Source organism: Cetorhinus maximus, chromosome 2 (genome assembly GCF_964194155.1).
Source record: "Cetorhinus maximus chromosome 2, sCetMax3.hap1.1, whole genome shotgun sequence".
Lineage (NCBI taxonomy): Eukaryota > Metazoa > Chordata > Chondrichthyes > Lamniformes > Cetorhinidae > Cetorhinus > Cetorhinus maximus.
The window spans coordinates 99,036,480-99,056,133 of record NC_135880.1 but is presented as its reverse complement, the minus strand read 5'-3'; the positions used below and the strand labels follow the sequence as shown (position 1 = coordinate 99,056,133).

General features: G+C 45.6%; 1 protein-coding gene across 6 annotated transcripts in view; it reads right to left on the bottom strand.

The window, feature by feature from the left end:
* vps13a (vacuolar protein sorting 13 homolog A) overlaps positions 1-19,654 on the bottom strand; it is a 523,321-nt gene that overhangs the window by 113,474 nt on the left and 390,193 nt on the right. For all 6 annotated transcript variants that reach the window (XM_078567491.1, XM_078567508.1, XM_078567499.1 and 3 more), the window contains 3 exons: positions 4,802-5,025; positions 4,358-4,511; positions 3,819-3,965 (listed from right to left, as the gene is read on the bottom strand). In XM_078567491.1, the coding sequence (XP_078423617.1) occupies positions 3,819-3,965; positions 4,358-4,511; positions 4,802-5,025 (525 nt within the window). The remainder of the gene's footprint in view (positions 1-3,818; positions 3,966-4,357; positions 4,512-4,801; positions 5,026-19,654) is intronic.

The window sequence follows — 19,654 nt, the reverse complement described above, 5'->3', positions numbered from 1 at the left end:
CTGCACTTTTGAGTGGCCTCTCAAATATTTCTGATTGCACTGTGGCATGGTTTATACAGTCTTCTAGAGCTTGCACAATGCCCTGAAAATTGCTACTGCTTTAGCATTCCGCTTAACGCTGAGACCCTCACCGTGCATTTCAGCTCCAAACCAGCCTCCTTTCATGCGCTGATGAAAATGGCTGGCGCTGGAAATGAGGATGGAAATTCTGGATCTGGGTCCCGCTTGTCTTTTTTAAAACTGGTTCGATGCACTTCGGGACTGCAAAATCCATCCCATTACTTTAACTGGTTCCCCCTTATCTACCCTGCTATTACAAACTCAAAAACTCTGAAGGATTTGTCAAAAGTGATTTCCCTTCCATAAATCTACATTGATTCTGTCTAATCATATTAATGATTTTTTTCTAAACAACCTCTTATATCATCAGTAATAGATTTCAGCATTTTCTCTTCTACTGATGTCAGGCTAACTGGTTTATAGTTTCCAGTTTTCTCTATTCTCTATCCGTCCTTTCTTGAATAGGAGGTTATGCTTTCCATCTTTCAATCCATGGGGACCATTGTAGAATCTTGGGAATTCTGGAAGATAACAGTACATTAAAGGCCCACTTAACAGCAATGCAGCCTATCTTAGGGCACCACAAGAGTATTGGAGAAAAAGCAATGAACCGCAGATGACAGAAGTCTGAAACGGAGGCGTTCCAATGAGTTGCTGGTTGGGATATTGTCACCCCCATCAAAATATTGTGCTGGTGGGAATACCCCTGGTTTCAACCTGTGCTTTTTTCAGGCTCCTTGAGCCACTGGAACCTGTAACGTTTTGCTTCCATGTTTCTATTTCTTCCTTCATAGACCCCAAATCTTCAGCTATTTACACACATGCTGGGAATAATTCTAATCCTGCAGGAAATGAGGGGTTTAATATTCCAAAAATGGGAAACCCGACCTTAACCTGCCCATCTTTGGTTTTAAGGGGAAGCTTTAACCTGGTCACCAGAGATAGGATCCCAATTTAAACATTTTAATGAGGCTGCATACCTCCAAACTTAGTTGTGTTTCTAATTTAATGCATAGAGTCCAAGTTTCCCAAATCTCAGGAAAACTGGCAGCTGAAGGTATGAAAATCACCTTATCCAACGAGTATGCACCTTACCAGAACTACTTGGACCAGGAGTAGCAGGTGTGCTTCCCCTGGCCCTCAGGTAAACCTACTAATGCCCCTGTGTTCAGACTCTAATGATCACTCCTTACCTGACCTCTCTGATTGCCATGCAACCTTGCTGACAACATGCATGGCCAGCCAGCGGAACTCACTTGTTAATTTTACAGGTGGCAGCTCATGAATAAGCTGTCACAAGGGTTGCTCTCAAAGCCCATGGTTCAGCAACCTCAGCAGCTCCGCCAGGAACATTGGCCGCTGCTGAGGAAGGAAGAGGCCCTGCAGCTTACAGCAGGTAGGCCAAAGATAATTTAAAATAAAACAAATCGCTGTTGATGGAGAGGATACGCCTCCAAGGAAAGTGCTGGGGCTGAAACAGAAACAAAAATAGCTGGAAAAGCTCAACAGATCTGACAGCATCTGTGGAGAGGAAGACAGGGTTAATGTTTCGAGTGCGTATGACTCTTCATCAGAACTGGGGCTGCCTTCCCTACTTGCCACCCCTTCTTTAACTGAAAAAAACACTCCCCCTAGGCTGCTGCTGGGAAGCCACCTACATTCAAGCTGGGGCTTCGCCACTCATTGTGAGATTGATCCGCTAACAGCCTGGTAAAATAGCCCTCAATAGGGCCGTGGCATATTCAAATTGGATTCCTGCATCTTTGTAGCAGTAAGCCTGCCCGCTTCTTTACTCACCATCAGAAAATTCCCAGATGATTGGTGAGTTCATCCACCATGGCTCTCCCTAATTTTACTGGCTTTTCCCACAGGCTTCGGGACCCTGATGTCAGGACCTAATGTGGATCCCGAGACCCTGCTTGTCAGGAACCAGACCAGAGGAGCTATTTTCCTGCAGGCCTTGCTCTCTGTCCTATTAAGGACAGCAGGTGGGTTCCTGATGCTGCCACTTGATCAGCGTAATGGTAACTCTAGAGACACGGCAGTCCCAACAGGAGTGGTTGAGACAGGTAGGAGATTGCAATGGTGCATAAAAATGGAGGCACTCTCAAAGACATAAATTTAGAAAGCCTAAGTGTGCAGGTCTGTCAGAGTGAAGGGAAACCCTTTGCTGCCTTTGCTAGAAGCAGGCCTCTCTTTGGGGGATGGAATGGGGTTGAAACCTGCAATGGTCCTCCAGGTTGTCTCTCCATGGAGCTATTGGCCTCCAGGAGGACACTCTTGCCGTTGGGAAAATGCCGGTGGGCCGTCTAAATTACCCCTATTTAGGACCTTCAGTCAAATTGGCTGCTCATCGCTGATTTGGGCAACTGATCCGGATTCCTGGAAAAATTTCCCCGAGGCTAAAATGCATCAGGGAGCTGTACCAACACAGCTCCTCCCCTACTTTCACACCCACTCTACAATCCCAGGCCCAAGAAAATTCTACCCATTTTGACTGGTTAGCAGCTTGGTCAGAAAAAGTATTACAAATTACTTTTCTCCCTAGTATAAAGAACCTCAGCAGGGTGGTTGAACCTGGATCAGGTGAGAATTACTTGGCATCGGCAGTGGGTCTGACTTCAAAGCTCAATAGAAACAAACTACAGATTTATAAAAGGGCTGTTGCAATAATTCACATTGACATAGCATCCTTTCTTCATGCAAAGGAAAGTCTCCAAGTGTTTTAGAATGGCACTAAATGGAAAAGGTGGTTCTTAAGAAGGAAAAAAGGGTACTTAAGGATGTATTGGGTGGAGAGGGGTGTTGTTGGGGTGAGCTTAGAAGCTAAGTTATCTAGAGAGAGAATTTCATCTTTGAATCTCTGTGGCATATGCCCCTGTAGGACATTAGGAAGGATACCATAGGATCAGGTGGTTTATTAGAGACCAAAAGAGCAATTTTTTTTATCAAGGCATGGTTAGAGCACAAAAATGAAAGCACAGAAAAAAGGTGGACTCACTAAAGTTTCAAAGTAGCTAAGGCAATTTGAGTTTCAGCTGGCCTGGATTGGAGATGAGCAATAAAATGCCCATTGTAATTTTCAAAGCAATACAGAATTTTGTATATTTTCTTCTCATCAGCAAGTACATTGAAAGGTAGTGAATAGGGTTATCTTGGGTATTCCTCTTTCATATTTGTATCACTAGTAGAAATCCCATAAAATACAGACTATGAAATCTGAAGTAAAAGAATGTATCATTATTGCAACTTTCCTATACCAACTATAAAATGTAAAGTAATAAATTGGTTACCTCAATCTTTAACCTATACCACACTCTGTTCTTGGCACTGCTCATGAAAACCAAGATAAATTATTGAATAAAAAAAGTGTTATGTTATCCTAATTAAGCAAACTTAAATTCTTTAACAATTTGAAACACTAATTTTACCTTGCTCTCTTCACAAATGCTGCGTGATTTTCTCATGTCTAACAAATTTGATCCTCGAACTTTGCTAACAAATTTCAGAATACTGTATGGTAAAAATGCAATTTTGCACAGTTTCACCATACATCGGTGCCACACAAAATTAATTCACTGTTTTCAGATTTCCAACATTTGCAGTATTCTATGATTTAATTCAATATTTCTCTTTTCTGAAGGTTTGAGTTACACAAGTAAATCAAATTAATGATAATTGAATCAACTGCAATTTATAAGCAAATTATGTACTACTTGTGTAACAACGAGGACCTATCTTGTCAAATTGTGACGTACCTGGATCTTGTAAATCTGAAGTCTGAGAGATTTCTGATGAGTTGAGACAGTATACTCTACTTTTATAGCAGGAAGATAATTTCTCCTTATTGGTACTTCAGAAGGTTGTAGAAGTTTCATGTCCACACCATTAGGGGTCAGAAGAGCCTTTTTAGAGAGATAGTAAACACTTTTTGAAACTCTTACCAAAGACATTATTTTTATACTAAATTCAAAGTCACTTTCAGTTTGATTTAGCCACCACGTGAAATAATATGAAATATTATATGACTTTCCCTCTCCTCTTCATCATTGTCATTATAAAATCTACACAAGTTAAGTTTAGAAGCGTAACCAGATAATGAATTTCTTCACACATTTATTTAGTTAGCACATGGGGAGTGCTTATTTTATGGAGTGACCTGGTAAGAATATATTAAACGTATATTTAAGCAAACTAAGGAACAAGTATTTCTTCTGTTGAACATGGAGCTCTCTGTTTGTTAGTCATTGCATCTTTTGTATTTGGCAGTTTAGTGTAAACATAATTTTCAACGAACCTGAAAATCACATGAAAGTTCAGCAATCTGGTTCTCTTGGGGCGAAGTCTCTATGTATTCTTTATAAACCTCCTCCAGCTGAGCTGTATGCTTCCTACTCATTGGTTTCCACCGTGGTTTGACTTTGGGTTTACTTTCCCAAACAACATCAGAACTGAGTTGTAAACAGAGTAACAAATAAGTAAAGTTCATCAAAATTGCATCCAATTGTCCTAACATAGAAAAAACTTGATATTATAGATTATATCATTAATGTAGACTACAGTTTTGAAATTGCTGTGTTCAACATGAGAAAATATTGTTGTATTCCTATTTCATTTTGAAAGAAAGGAAGTAGTGACCAGTGGTCAAAGTCAAGCAACAGTGGTAACAGGATGGGAAAGCTAAAGGTCAAGCTCAGTCGAATTGCATTTCAGAATATTCTGCTACAAAACATACAGTCACCTTGTTATACCAATGTAGACCACTTCTTGCTTTGTGGAATTATTAATCAGTGAAATTCCTAGGTTCTGCAATGACAGAATAATCTCCTGTTCTGCTAACTCTGCATTCTCACTTCCTTGAGCAAGTTTGTATGTTTCTTTGTCATCTGTGAACAGAACGATTCTTTGCAGACCCTCAAACAAGGATGCAAAATACATCTTCTCAGAAAGCTTTGAGCATTTATCCTGAAAGTAAAATAGCAGGTTTGAGCATTATATGTCCTTTGCAACTTTGAAAATACACAGGTTATTACAGTAATGTAAAATGAAGCAAAACGGCAAAATTGAAATAAAAGAAAAAGGCATATACCAAATATGTAGACAATGAGAGGATGATAAAAGAAATTACAAAAAGGCTGGGGAAAGAAGTAAAAAGAAAACAACGGGACAAAGAGCAGCTACAAAATTAAATTGTTAAGGAATCTAAAAAATAGAAAATATTCCACAGACACAATATTAGAAGAAAATACAGGATAGGGGCGCTAGGAATTCCACAATATGGGCAGAATTTTTCTGTCGGTGAGCTGGGGGGCGGGGCCCGCTCGCCGATGCGAAAATGACGCAGGATGACGTCGGGGGTTCCCCCGACGTCATCCCGCCCCATTTAAATATTCAGGAAGGCAGGCGGACAGCGCGATCAGCTGTCCGCCCACCAACCTGTCAATGGCCAATTGAGGCCATTGACAGGATCATTCAGCCAATTAAAGGCCCTGCCCGTCCAACCTTAAGGCTGGCGGGCAGGCCAGGAGCCCCAGCGGGCTTCTGAAAAAACAGGAAACCTCATCCACCGGCGGGATGAGGTTTCATGACTGTTTTAAAAAAGTTTAATAAAGTTTTTGTCATATTTATTAACATGTCCCATCTTGTGTGACATTGTCACATGAGGGGGACATGTTAATAATTTTTTTATTATTCTATTTTTGAAGTTTGAAACACTGTCAGTGATCTCCCTGAGACAGCACTTAGTCTCAGGGAGATGTGCGCTCTTTCGCACGCATGCGTACAAGAGCGCACTCTGACAGTTGGGGAATCCCTTCCCCCCTGCACAGGAAGCGCATAGCACTTCCCATCGGGTGGCATGCTGGGCGGGCCTTAATTGGCCCGCCCACTTAAAATGGCGGCGGGGCCCGTTTTGGCAGTGGCGGTCAGCTGCTCGCCCGCCGCTGAGCCGGTGGGACTCGCCCGCCCATCATGGGCAAAATTCTGCCCTATGAAACTCACAGATAAAGTCAGCAAAATGGCAGAAGTATTAATTGCTTTCAAAACAAAAATAAAAATACCTGGAAAAACTCAGCAGGTCTGGCAGCATCTGTGGAAAGGAACACAGTTAACGTTTCGAGTCCGTATGACTCTTCAACAGAACAAAGTAAAAACAGACTAAATTAAACTAAGTAAAAATATTAATTACTTTCCTTCAGTAGTTACCAGTGATGGTGGGCATGAAGTTGAGATCAACAATGATAGTGATTTAAGATAGACAGGGGGAAGACAATTGATAAACTAATCAAACTTAGAGAGGATAAAACTCTTGGTCTAGCTGGATTGCATCTGCACATATCAGAAGTTAGTGAAGATGTAGCAGGAGCACTATTCCACGTATATAAAAATTCATTAGAAAAGAGGATAGTGCAAGAGGACTTGTGAACAGCTAACATGGTTCCTAATTTTTAAAAAGGGAGATAGAACAAGTCCAGGAATTATTGGCGAATGTATATGGTTAAGGTTCCTGGGTATCAACTGGAGTTCAGTTGATAATGCTTTCACGTCTGAGTCAGAAGGTCATGGGTTCAAGCATTACTCCAGAGATTTGTGCACAAAATTCTAGGCTGAAATTCCAATGATGTATTGATGGGAATTGTGCACAGTTGGACATGTTGGGTGGAATTTTCCCAGATTTGCACTAAGTGCAGTAGCAGACAGGTAAAACGACGTTTTACCCGCCGGCTGTGATGGTGGGTTTTCACGCCTTATCGTCCCAATACTGCCTCATAATTTATGCACTCCCGGGAAACACACCGTGAGCTCTCATTCACCCGCCGGCCATCACCCCGCCGCCGCATTATGCTGGACGCCATGTTTAAAGTCTAGCCGCAAGCACAGTGCTCATTGCTTCCAGCTCACCACTGCTGCATGGGAGGCATAGCCAGCAAAGGAAAAGAGGCTGCAGCCCCCCACTTCATCGGCAGGTTGCAGACCGGTGGTGGAATGCCCAAAATCAAGGTCCTCACGGACTTTGAAAAAAGAGCCATCCAGCTGGCCAGCCACAATCTGAACTGCTCCCATGTGGACAGTGAGGTCGGCGCTGCTCTACCAAGCGAGGATCCAGCAGTGCAACATCCATCAGACAACCATGCCTGAGTAACGTGTCCTGTTTCACAGGCCATTGCTGTGCATTAATTATCTCTCCTTGGTTTCACAGGCACATCTACCAAACAGCCGACAGAGCCCATGACCCAGGGCCTCCAATCAAGCCCCAAAGAAACCTCTGGAGAGGAACCTGGAGGCACCTTCTCTGAACTCCCATCACAGCGCTCACCCACACCCTCCACTAGTGCAGAGACACATACCTCAGTGGGACCTGGCTTTAGAGTAGCCCCGGGATAACAATTTGATCCACAGCAGGCTGCGGCAGGGACTTCTCAGGTGTCCGGCACTTTAAGGGTTCCTGGAGGCCAGAACGTTGCTGAGTCTGAGTCAGATGACGAACCTCTGGACTTGGCCATGTCACAGTTGCTGGAGCTGCAAAGGCAGGCTAGGGAACAACAGGAAGGGATGTCCGCTGCACTCCTCAGATTGCAAGGCACAATGGAGAGGTCCATCCGCCTTCAGGCCAACACACTGAGGTCAATGCTGGTAGGGTGGCGGCCATCATGGAGACCTTGGTCCAGGACTTCGCTCCTGCCCTGCTGCACAGGCTCAACTCCATCGCTGATGCCATAGTTGGCCTCCAACCGTGTGTACGTGAGGGGTGCTGGGCAACTCGATTTCATCCAGCTACCCCTTCTCCTCATGGAGTCAGCCTGGGGCCCTCGGGCACCCATGGGAGGGAGGATCAGCAGGTGCACACTCTGGGCCCATCCATCCAGTTAACTCCTAGAGTGTCCGGCCAATCCGACTCCCCTCTTCCTGTGACCTCAGCAGCTCCAGCTCAACAGGCCAAGGAGGGTGCCACTGCCATAGAGCACGACCCCGAAAGCAGGCCGGGACCCTCCAAGTCTCGGCCCTCCAAAAAGCTTTCTGCACAAAATAAAGGCAGGTGTCTAAGTCCAGGGTCTCTTCCCTGTGCTCTGTGCAGTCTTCAGACCAAAGTGATGGTCTGGCCTCACACTCCCTGGAAACATTACTGATGCCTGCACCTCGATGGTGTTTGTCATTGCTGCCATAACGTAGTGGGCAGGAACCACAGAGTTCTCTCACTCTCTCGATGTGCTCTCAGCACCTTTAAAGGAGAGGCTGGCCCCCATCTGTTCAGCATCTGTGACCATTGATGCTGTGCTCCTAAAGGGCTCAGATGCTGAAGGCAGACAAACATCAGAACTTCTAAAGTTTCATGGCTGCATCATTATGATATGATCCTGATCATGGCGCGCAAGCGAGCTGTCCTCGGCCAGATAGGAGGCAGACATTCTCAGAGGCCATGTGAAGATTTATGGAGTGTCCTCAATGCATGACACTATCATCCTCCTGCAAATTGAGCGACTATTAGGGCCTCCACTGCATCTCCATGACAGGAGCATTCGCACAGAGGGTATTCGCGCTGCCCTAATCCAGGGTGGAGTCAAACGTTCACAAATGTGATGAGGATCTATGGGGTCACCTCATTGAATGTTGTCATCATCCTCCACAAATTTAGCAGCTATGACAGCCTCCCAAGTGCACCTGCCTCATCTAGCCAGTGCGAGGGCCTCATCCCCGCCTCAGAGGACCTCCTTAGCCTCATCCCTGTCAGTGTCTTACTCATTGGAAGAGACGTGCATCTCCTCCATCTCCTCCTCAGCCAGCTCGTCTCCCCGTTGCAGCGCCAGGTTGTAAAGGGTGCAGCAGACGACGATGATGCATGACACCCTCTGCAGACTGTATTTGCAGGGCTTCACCAGACCGGTCCAGGCACTGGAACCTCATCTTCAATATCCCGATGGTCAAGTTGTGAGCTGCAGCATGAGCCTCATTATACTGTCGCTCTGCTGCAGTTTGAGGCTGCCAGACGGGTGTCACCAGGCATGGCCTCTGCGGGTAGCCCTTGTCCCCAAGGGGCCATCCCTGCAGCTTTTGTGGGCCCTGGAAGACTCCAGGGATCTGTGACTGACTGAGGAAACCATGTGCACACCTGCAGGATGCATTTCTGGTGGTCGCATACCAGCTGTACATTTAGTGAGTGGAATCCCTTTCGATTGATGTAGTCCACCATGTGTAGCGATGGAGACCTGAGTGCCACATGGGTGCAATCAATTGCACCTGCATCTGTGGGAATCCCGAGATCCGGGAGAATCCAATTGCATCCTGGCTGTCATAGTCCCAGGCGAAATGCACAAAGTTGTGTGCCCTGGCATCTGTGACCTCATTGATACACTTGCGGGTGGGGGCTTGTGATATCCCACAGAGGTCACCTGTGGAGCCCTGAAAAGAGCCACTGACATAGAAGTTGAGCGCTGCGGTCACTTTCACAGCAATTGGCAGCGGATGCCCTCCATGTCCCCTTTGCGCCAAGTCCTGCAGTAAGTTGCAGATGTGAGCCACCAGGTCCCTAGACATGCATGGTCGTTGGCGACACTGGTTCTCGCCCATCTGCAGGAATAACAGGCAGTGTCTATAGACCCTAGGTGTCGCTAGGCACTGACCAGCCACGGCTTGCTGTCGCTCCTGGGCGGTGTGTGTGGGAGCCCCAGCAGCCCCATCTTCCTGAGGTTGCTGCTCCTGCCTTCGTGCGGCCAGATGCCTCAGTCACTCTCTCCTCCATCTTCTCCACTCTCTGTAGGCCATCAGGCATACAGCTAGGTCACCAGGCTCCAGATGTGGTCTTCCTGCGGCATGAGAGAGAGAGAAAGAGAGAGATATGGTTAGCATGGGTGTACTTAGCACCTTTCCTGGCCCTGTGTGACAGCCCCTTAACGCTTCCTGGAGAGTGCTGGTCACCCCTCGACTGACCACAGATGAGTGTGCTGCATGGCTGCTCTGTCAGCCTGCAACATGGGGGAGTCTGCTCCTAACCAGGATGCTAAGATTACAAGGGGCTGTAAGCACCTCCGGCAGTGACTGCTACATGGCCAGCGTTGGCGAGCAGATTGTACAACATGTGCAGTCCAACTGCTCTGTAGTCCAGTAAAGTGGTTGTGGACTCACAGTCTATGCTTGGGGGTGGGGGAGGGGGGTGGTGTGTGTGTGTGTGTGTGTGTGTGTGTTTGTGTATGTGCAAGGTCCGGAGTGCTTGGTGGCACTTTGGTAAACCGAGTTGCTCATGATCCTTTCAAGTAGCACTGGTAGGGGTTTCTTCAAGAAATTTACTGTTAAGTTCAACTGTGTGAAGTTAAGACCAGGTGTAGGCTGGAATGGCTTTAGAAACTGGTAGTGCTGGCGTCAGTCAGCACTGCACGTAGATTGATGTCATAGCTTGCATACTGCCAATGCCATTAGGTGCCTGTACACTCAAATTTCTTTAAAGGACTGGTGCACTTCTACTCAGAAATGTGCATGTGCATTTCAGATGCCATTTTTGAGAGTTAGGAGACCAAGTAATGATTACAAGGTGCGATAGAATGCTATGGAGCCTATTTTCTTACACCATAGTATTTACAACACAAACAACAGACTAATAGCAGGGATTTAACGCAGAGACTGTGACCCGGCCCACTGATCAGAAAGTCTGGGTCAAGCATGCCTCCACTGGCCTGGAAGCAGCAACACTATTTTACGTGATTCAGGCAATCGCTTGCCTGAGATCATGGCTTCCAACACTTGAGGCAGTTCGTTCAACCTCCAAGAGTCGCTGACCAATCAGGTGGCTAGCAGCTCTTCTGCTGCCCACTGCTGGGACTTCAAAAGTCAGATGTGATGGCAAGGACTGCAGGCCATTAATTGGTCACTTAGGAGCCTTAAGTAGCTTTGAGGGCAGGCAGGCTGCTGATAAAATACTTAAAATTCTGACTTAGTAATAGTAAAAACAGGTAGAAACTAAAAATATAAGGTGCAGTCAACAAAGATTTCAAAAGGGAAGGCCACGCTTGACTAACCTCATTGAATTTGTTTAAGAAGTTACAGAAAGAATAATAAAGGGGAATTCAGTAGATGCAATATAATTAGATTTATAAAAGGCCTTCAATGGAGGTACCACATAGTAGACTCATGGCTACTGTAGAAGGTGTGGAGTCGGGGGTCCGGTAGCAGAATTGTTAGCAACCAGGCTGCAAAACAGAAACAGAGACTGACAAATAGTGAGAAGTGGTACTTCACAGGGATTAGTGCTGGGACCACTGTAGTTCACCATTTACAAAAACAATTTTTATTTAGGAATCAGAAGCGCAATTTCAAAGTTTGTGATAACACCAAATTGTGTGTGTTGGGCAGGGGGGAGGACTATGACAAAATACAGGAAGACAGTGACAACATTGTAGAATGGACAAGCAATTGGCAAAAGAACTTCAACATAGATTAGTGTGAGGTGGCACATTTTGGTAGGAAGAATAAGGAGGCCACATATTCCTTGGAAAATAAGAATCTAAATGGGTTGGAATAGCAGACGAACCTAGGGCTGTAGATGCATTAAATCACTAAAAATAGTGATGCGGTTTAATAAGACCATAAAGAGAGCATAAAGTTCATTTTTAGATGGATAGAATTGAAAAGCTGAGAGGTTATATTCAGCTTACATTGAACCTTGGTTGGGCTACACTTGGAGTACATGGAACTGTTCTGGTCTCCATATTATCAGAAAAATATGGGTGAAGGTACAAAAAGGATTTTCTAGGATGATACCAGAGCTAAGAAATTATGCCCATTAGGATAGATTGAACAGGTGCTTTATGATCATAATAGTTTAGAGAAGATGTTTTCACTTGCAGGCAGGGTCAGAACTAGAAGAATGTCATTAATAAATCCAATTAACAACTCAGGAGCATCCCTTCCTGTTGATGAGAGCATTCTAGTTAATATATTTAGTCCTGATGACTACAATTCCATCAATAAACCCGTGGATTCTCTAAAAACCTGTCAGCCGCTCTCAGTCAGTGGCTCCTTTTCACTGGGAAGGTGAGAAAGGCATTCCCCATGAGACATTTGCTTTATACAGAAATGGAGAGTGACTTATTTGGAAGCATATTGCAGTGACTGGCCTAGGAGAATATTGTTGCACAAGAGCTTAATGCAGTTGCATCCTTCACAGCTAAAGCATCTATTCTGCAAGTCCCGCCACCATATCTGGCGCAAACTCTTTTTGCTGGCAGGGGAGGGGCGAGAGGGAAATGGGCGCAGGATGGATTTCACACATTCATGTTTCACGGAACTAGCAGCACATTTCAAAGTGCAGCTGACTGCAATCAGAGGCGATTTTCGTCATTGCCATTTCCAGAACCCAACTCGTGTGACTTACATCTTTGTGCCAAAGGACTTTGGAGTGGTCTGTAATGTTCAATGTTTTTGAAGAGCGCAAAAAGTTTAAAGAAATGCCTCAGAAGGTCCATCAGCACAAACACAGGTGCATGGCTCACACGCAAGGGAGTTCGATGGGAGGAAGGATAGTGTACCGTTAAGGGGATGAGTGTACCTCATGCCAACCAAGCTGCTGAAATGGGAATGGCACCTTCGTTTATGCAGCTCATACAGGCATGTGAGCAGGAGCAACGCGTGGTTAGGCGTGGGACAAGGCCAGGAGTTGGAGATAACGCAGCGCGCAGGGAGGAGGAGGAAACAGTTCACAAGGTATTGCTCCAAGAGTATACTGACTCCGAAGGTCATATCTGGACATGACAGAAAACCAGTGCAGAACAACACTCAGATTATACTGAGAAATGATTGTAGAGATACGTGCCATACAACAAGATCTGGCATTACAGGCTGAGATCTGCACGCCCTGTCAGTGGCACTTAAGGTAACAGTGGCTTTAAATTTTTGTGCTGCTGGCTCATTCCATGGGTCAGCTACCCACAGCTGCATCAGGCCATTACAGATGACCTCTTTGCTGAGATGGGGAAGCACATAAACTTCCCAATGGATGTGTCAGTGCAGACACAGAGGGTCAGGGGCTTCACGGAAGTAGCAGGTTTCTCTCAAGTACAGAGAGCTATAGGCTGCACCCACAGGGCCATAAGGGCCCAAAGTAATCAACCAACTTCATTAACAGAAAATCCTTCCACTTCTTGAATGACCAGTTAGTGTGTGAGCACAAAGGAGGCAGGACAGGTGTTGTGTCATGGCTACAGCATGTGGGAGCTCCTGGATGCCAGTGTGATCCAGGGCAGTAAGTGTCTGCACCTTGAGGAGCTTTGGTTCGGAGACATTGAGCTGGAGGCTGAGCAGCAGACACTGTCACACATCAGGGAGGGAAGGGTTACCCGGACGCTTTGTCCCAGGAGGCAGTCATACTCCTTAGGATAGGGACTTCAGGTTTGGAAGGCGGCCAAGGAAAGGAGCCTATGACTGCGAGTGAGGAAGCTAAGGGGACCCAGAGGCCAGTAATGCAGGAGTGTCAGCCTCTGCAATCGTCCAACAGGTTTGAGGTTCTCTTAGCTGTTTGGATGGGAGTGGGGGCTGCAGAGTGGATGAGCTGACTGACCATGGCACCGTGGTACTGGAAGCCATTCAAGTGCGGGAGCAAAAAGGAATGTAGTGGTAATAGGGGACAGTATAGTGAGGGGGATTGACACTGTTCTCTGTAGGAAAGAGCAAGATTTCAGAAGACTGTGTTGCCTGCCTGGTGCCAGGCTTCGGGACATTTGCTCAGGGCTAGAGAGGAACTTGGAGCGGGAGGGGGAGGATCCATTGCAGTGGTCCGTGTAGGTACCAACGACGTACGCAGGACAAAGAAGGAGGTTCTGCATAGGTAGTATGAGGAGCTAAACACCAAATTACGAAGCAGAACCTTAAAGGTAATAATCTCTGGATTATTACCTGAGGCACATGCAAATTGGTATAGGGCAAATGAGATTAGAAAAATGAATGCGTGACTCAAAGACTGGTGTGAGAGAAGTGGGTTCGGTTTGTGGGGCACTGGCACCAGTACTGGGGAAAGTGGGGGCTGTACTGTTGGGATGGTCTACACCTGAATCGGGCTGGGATTGATATTCTAGAAAGTCGCATAATTAGGGAAGTGGGGAGGGCTTTAAACTAAATAATGGGGACAAGGGATTAAATTTGGGAAGATGTGGTAAACAAAAGAGTAGAGGCAAGGCAAGAGAGAAAAGGTGTTCATATGGGAATGATAGATAGAATGTGACAGGAAGGGACAGAGAGTGCAAATCTAAGAGGAAATCAGCAGACAAGGCCAGACATTACAAAAATAATAAAAGGAAAAAATTAAAGGCTCTGTATCTAAATGCACATAGCATTCAAAACAAAAGAGGGAAAGGAGCCTATGACTGCGAGTGAGGAAGCTAAGGGGACCCAGAGGCCAGTAATGCAGGAGTGTCAGCCTCTGCAATCGTCCAACAGGTTTGAGGTTGTAAATACTATGGTGAAAAAACATGAAACCTCATCCACGGGCTTGATGAAGTTTCATAAGGATATTAAAATTTTAATAAAATGTTTAAATAAAAGAAATTGACATGTCCCAGCTCATGTGACAGTGGCACATGAGTGGACATGTCAATAATTTTTTTCCCCTTCTTTATTGAAATTTTCAAACCAGAGCCGATCTCCCTGAGGCAGCACTTTGCCTCAGGGAGATCTGTGCGTTCTTTCGCGCACATACACGAAAGAGCTCACTCCCGGCTCAGAGAATAGCCCCCCCCCACCCCGCCCTTAGCACTTCCTGGCGGGTGTCACGTTGGGCGGGCCTTAATTGGCCCGCCTATGTAAAGTGGCGGTGCGCCCCAACCGGGAGTGCCGATTGGGAACCCATTCGCTCGCACCCGCTCCTGCACATCCCCCCCCGACAGGGGTAAAATGTTGCCCTCTAGATATTTAAATAAGAAAAGCATTAACAAAGGGAGCATTGGTCCTACATGAAGGGAGTCTGGGGAATTAATAATGGAAAGTAAGGAGATGGCAGATGAACTGAACAGGTATTTTGCATTAGTCTTTGCTATAGAGTAACATCCCAGAAATAGCTGTAAATCAGAAAATGGAAGGGAGGGAGGAACTCAGGAAAATTACAATCACGAGGGGAGTGCTATTGAGCTAATTGTTGGAGCTGCGGGCTGACAAATCCCCAGGTCCTGATGGACTTCATTCTCGGGTCTTAAAAGAAGTGGCTAGTTTTTTAAAAATTCTTTCTTGGGATGTGGGTGTGGCCAGCATCTGTTGCCCATCCCAAATTGCCCTTGAACTGAATGGCTTGCTCAGCCATTTCAGAGGGCAGTTAAGAGTCAACCACATTGCTGTGGGTCTGGAGTCACATGTAGGCCAGACCAGGGAAGGATGGCAGATTTCTTTCCCTAAAGGACATTAGTGAACCAAGTGGGTTTCGACAGCAATCAATGATAGTTTCATGGTCACCACTGAGCTTTAGATTACAAATTTATTAACTGAATTCAAATTCCACCAGCTAGCGTGGTGGGATTTGAATCCATGTTCCCGGGCCTCTGGATTACTAGTCTAGTGACATTACCGCTGTGTCACGTCTCTCCAAGAGAAATCGTTGATGCGTTGGTTTAATTTTCCAAAATTACAAGACTCGGGAAGCATTAGATTGGAAAATAGCAAATTTAACTCCTTTACTCAAAAAGGGAGAGACACAGAAAGTAGGAAACTACAGGCCAGTTAGCTTAACATCTGTGGGAAAATGTTAGAAGCAGATATTAAAATGTTACAGCAGGCCACTTAGAAAAGTTTAAGGCAATCAGGCAGAGTCAACATGGATTTGGAGTTTTTTTTTAAGGAGTCACATGTGCTGTGGATAAAGGGGAACCGATGGATGTACTGTACTTAGATTTCGAGAAGGCACTTGATGAGATGCCACATCAAAGGTTATTGCAGAAAATAAAAGCTGATGGTGTAGATGGTGACATACTGGCATGGATAGAAGAATGGCTAGCTAACAGGAAACAGAGTAGGCATAAATGGGTCTTTTTCTGGTTGGCAGCATGTAACAAGTGGTGTGCCACAGGGATCAGTGCTGGGGCCTCAACTTTTTACAATTTATATAAATGACTTGGATGAAGAGACAGATGGTGCGGTTGATAAATGCTACTGGCATCTTGACGTTGTGCTTTAGATGCCTTGGCCTTTCTGGAGGATCACTAGTGTTCCCATTCAAGGGGCTCCAGAACAGTCGTCATGTGCCACTTGCTGCATAATATGATACAGCGGGGGAGGGCCTACAACCAGAGGCGACAGAAGCCAGCACTTTAGTTTTGACATCTGAGGACAATGATGAGGAGGAGGTGGCAATGGAAGACCAGCCAAGGGGCAGGTACATGTACCCAAGCCAGATTCCTTCTTGGACGGGGTAATCTTCAGAAGCCTCTAAATAAAGAGCAGATTCTCCTAGGCTCTTGATATGTTACCAAGTACATCAGCCAGTCCCAGGGAGTAGCTTCCACATAATTGACCTATCACATAGAAGCCAGAATTCTTCAGGGAAATGCCCAACCCCGACAAGAGAAAAAACACACAGCACATACTGAAACTCAGGCACAGATTTTCATACCTGGGTTGGGTCAGTCAACCTGAGCTTTAAATGTAGCTGCGCACAGGTTGCATTTTCAGTTGGCAGGAGGGTGTGATGGGGGAGAGGGGCTGTGGGCTGAAATAGGAGTCAGGGTGGGTGGCCACAGAATAGCGCAAAAGGCTTCTGTGCACATTGATTATTTTTTATTTATTTGAACAAACAAAAAAAATCCCTCCAATAATCACATCCCCCCCCCACTAACACTCCCTAGGGCCCATCCATACCAACCTATGCCAACACATACCACCCACCAAATTGCTCCTATAACCCCTATGCTGAACCATGCCCCTCTACCCATCAGCCTTTGCCCTTACCCCCTCCATGAAAACTCATCTAGTATCCTTTGACACTTCCTGGGCAGCTCCTTGACAGCTGGGCAAACCTTCGGCAGCTCCTTGACAGCTGGGCAGTCCTTCGGCAGCTCCTTGACAGTGGGGCAGATCTTCGGCAGCTCCTTGACAGCTGGGCAGACCTTCGGCAGCTCCTCGACAGCAGGGCAGACCTTCGGCAGCTCCTTGACAGCTGGGCAGACCTTCAGCAGCTTCTTGACAGCTGGGTAGTTCTTTAACAGCTGGACAGTTCCAATGATTTTGTGAGTGAACAAGTGTATAATCACATTCACCTTTAATAATCCCAAAGGCTGCCTTATCTGTCCCAAAGGTGTCACGGGACCCTATCCAGAGTATCTAAAGGGATACCCCGACTCTCCAAACGAAACCATCAAGTTCAGACATCCTCTTACCTGTTCCAATTTGTACACTCTGGGTTTCACACTCCTGGCCTTCCAAAATCCCACTTCAATGGAGGCAGCCTATTTAAATGGCCAGCTGCCTTTACAGATCGCGCTTGTGCGACCCCAGCTGGACTCCAGTGCCTCCCCCGCGAAGATGGGAAATGCAGGATTGGGGGCAGGACTTAGAAATTCTGACCAGTATCCAGGATTATCGCCACAAGAACACAAGAATTAGGAGCAGGAGTAGACCATATGGCCCATCAAGCCTGCCCTGCTACTTAATACAATCATGGCTGATCCTGGGCTTCAACTCCATTTTCCCGCTGCTCCCCATTTTCCTTAATACCCCAAGACACCAAAAATCTGTATATCCCAGCCTTAATTGTATTCAATGATGGAGCATCCACAATCCTCCGAGGTAGAGAATTCAAAAGATTCACAACCCTTTGAGTAAAGTAATTTCTCCTCATCTCAGTGTTATAAATATATATTTCCAAGAACTATATATTTTTTTAAGATTTGAAGAGATATTGAGTTATTTGGACATTTTCTTGGGAACTGACTTGTTTTAAAAATAAAAGTTGTAAGCTCATTTCGGACTGTGAGCAAACTGCCTTTTCCAAGAAGTCACATGACTTCAGCTAAATGACCAGCAAGGCACCTGAGGAGATAGAACTACTTGTTTACTTGAACTTTAATTGTTGGAAAGAGAAAGAAAAACTACTGTTTTCAGGCTGTGGGGCCCTGATGATTTTCGGGAACCCACCTGATTGAGGTGAGTTTTCTGTTTTAAGTTTATTTTTTGGATTCAGTTTTGGGAATAAAACAGAAATAAAAGGTTGCCCAACTCGCCCTCTCCATGCCTTGACTGAAATTCAGTGTAGTTATCAGCATCCAGCCAGAGATCCTCATCTCAGTATAACTTGTCAGTATTTGGGAAGCTGAGGCAAGGGAGAGATCCCAAGGATATTAATTCCGTTCTATTCACCTCCACACCAGAGCTCTTTGAAAAGAACTTCCAGACAACTACTGTGACCAGTGATATGTCTTCATATGCAGGAACACCAGGTCAACAGCGTCAAAACCCATTGAATTTTATCCTTTTTCATAAAGTTTTCCCTTGGTCAGAAGGTGCTTCTCCCCTTAAAGGCTCTGCAGAGATCCTATCTGTTTTGTCCTTTGTGTATATGTGTGTGTGTGTTGGGATTTAAAGGGGAGAAAGTTACACTTCTGGATTACAAATGGTGTGTTAACCAGTTTTTGAAACTTGTTTTTTTAAAAAGCAGTTTTGTTTCATAATCAATCATTGAGTTTATAGAAAGAAGCTTGGTTAAAACCTCTTTTATTCTGGGTCTGACAACAGCGAACATAAGCAAATGGCCATTTTGGTGAGTGAATTAACCACTTATACTTATGGTGTGACCTGTAGAATAGTTGGGCTAGAGAAATTGCACATTCCTCCCATTCCGGTTGTATCATCAGACCTAAATGATTGGCCCCTCACTCTGAGACTGGGTCCCTGTGTTTTAGATTCCTAAACCGGTGGAAACAATCGCTCTGCGTCTACCCTGTTAAGCTCCATCAGAATTTTGTAGGATTCAATGAAATCACCTCTCATTCTTCTAAACTCCAGAGAACAGAAGCCAATTTACTTAGCGTCTCATCATAGGACAACCCCCTCATCCCAGAGCCTCTCCATCGTGGTGAAAATCTGGGCCTCAGTGTCATCAACATGGCTGAAACCATGACCATCACAACCCTTGGCTTCAACATAGTGCACACACAGACCTTGAAAAGTCCTTCACAACGTGGGCGTGCACACATGTTAGGAGTTGTCAAAGACTTGGAGGAAAAAAAACAACTTGTGCCTTGTCAAACCATTCCCATTATGCCAAAAATGCCAGTAGGAAGAATGACTTTAGACCCGCATCCTTCAGATATGATTGTGTGCCAACAGTACTGCAGTGACTACAGAGTGTGCAGGGTGATGTCAAAAAAGTGTTTGTCACTCCTTCAACTACCTTCAACATTATCCATCCATCACCAGCATCCACTGACAAGGGTGTGACATCTGCAACATGCAATGTCAATGTCAAACATCTAAGCTTCCTGTGAATCCAAGGCCTCTACCAACTAGAAGATATAAGGCAGGATTTTTAGGTCGGCGTGTGGGTGCGATTGGTGGGCCCAGGAGTGTCCAGGGAATGGACCGCTCCCCATGATCGGCCCCTGACTACGATTTCACGCTGGCTGGCCAGACGTGA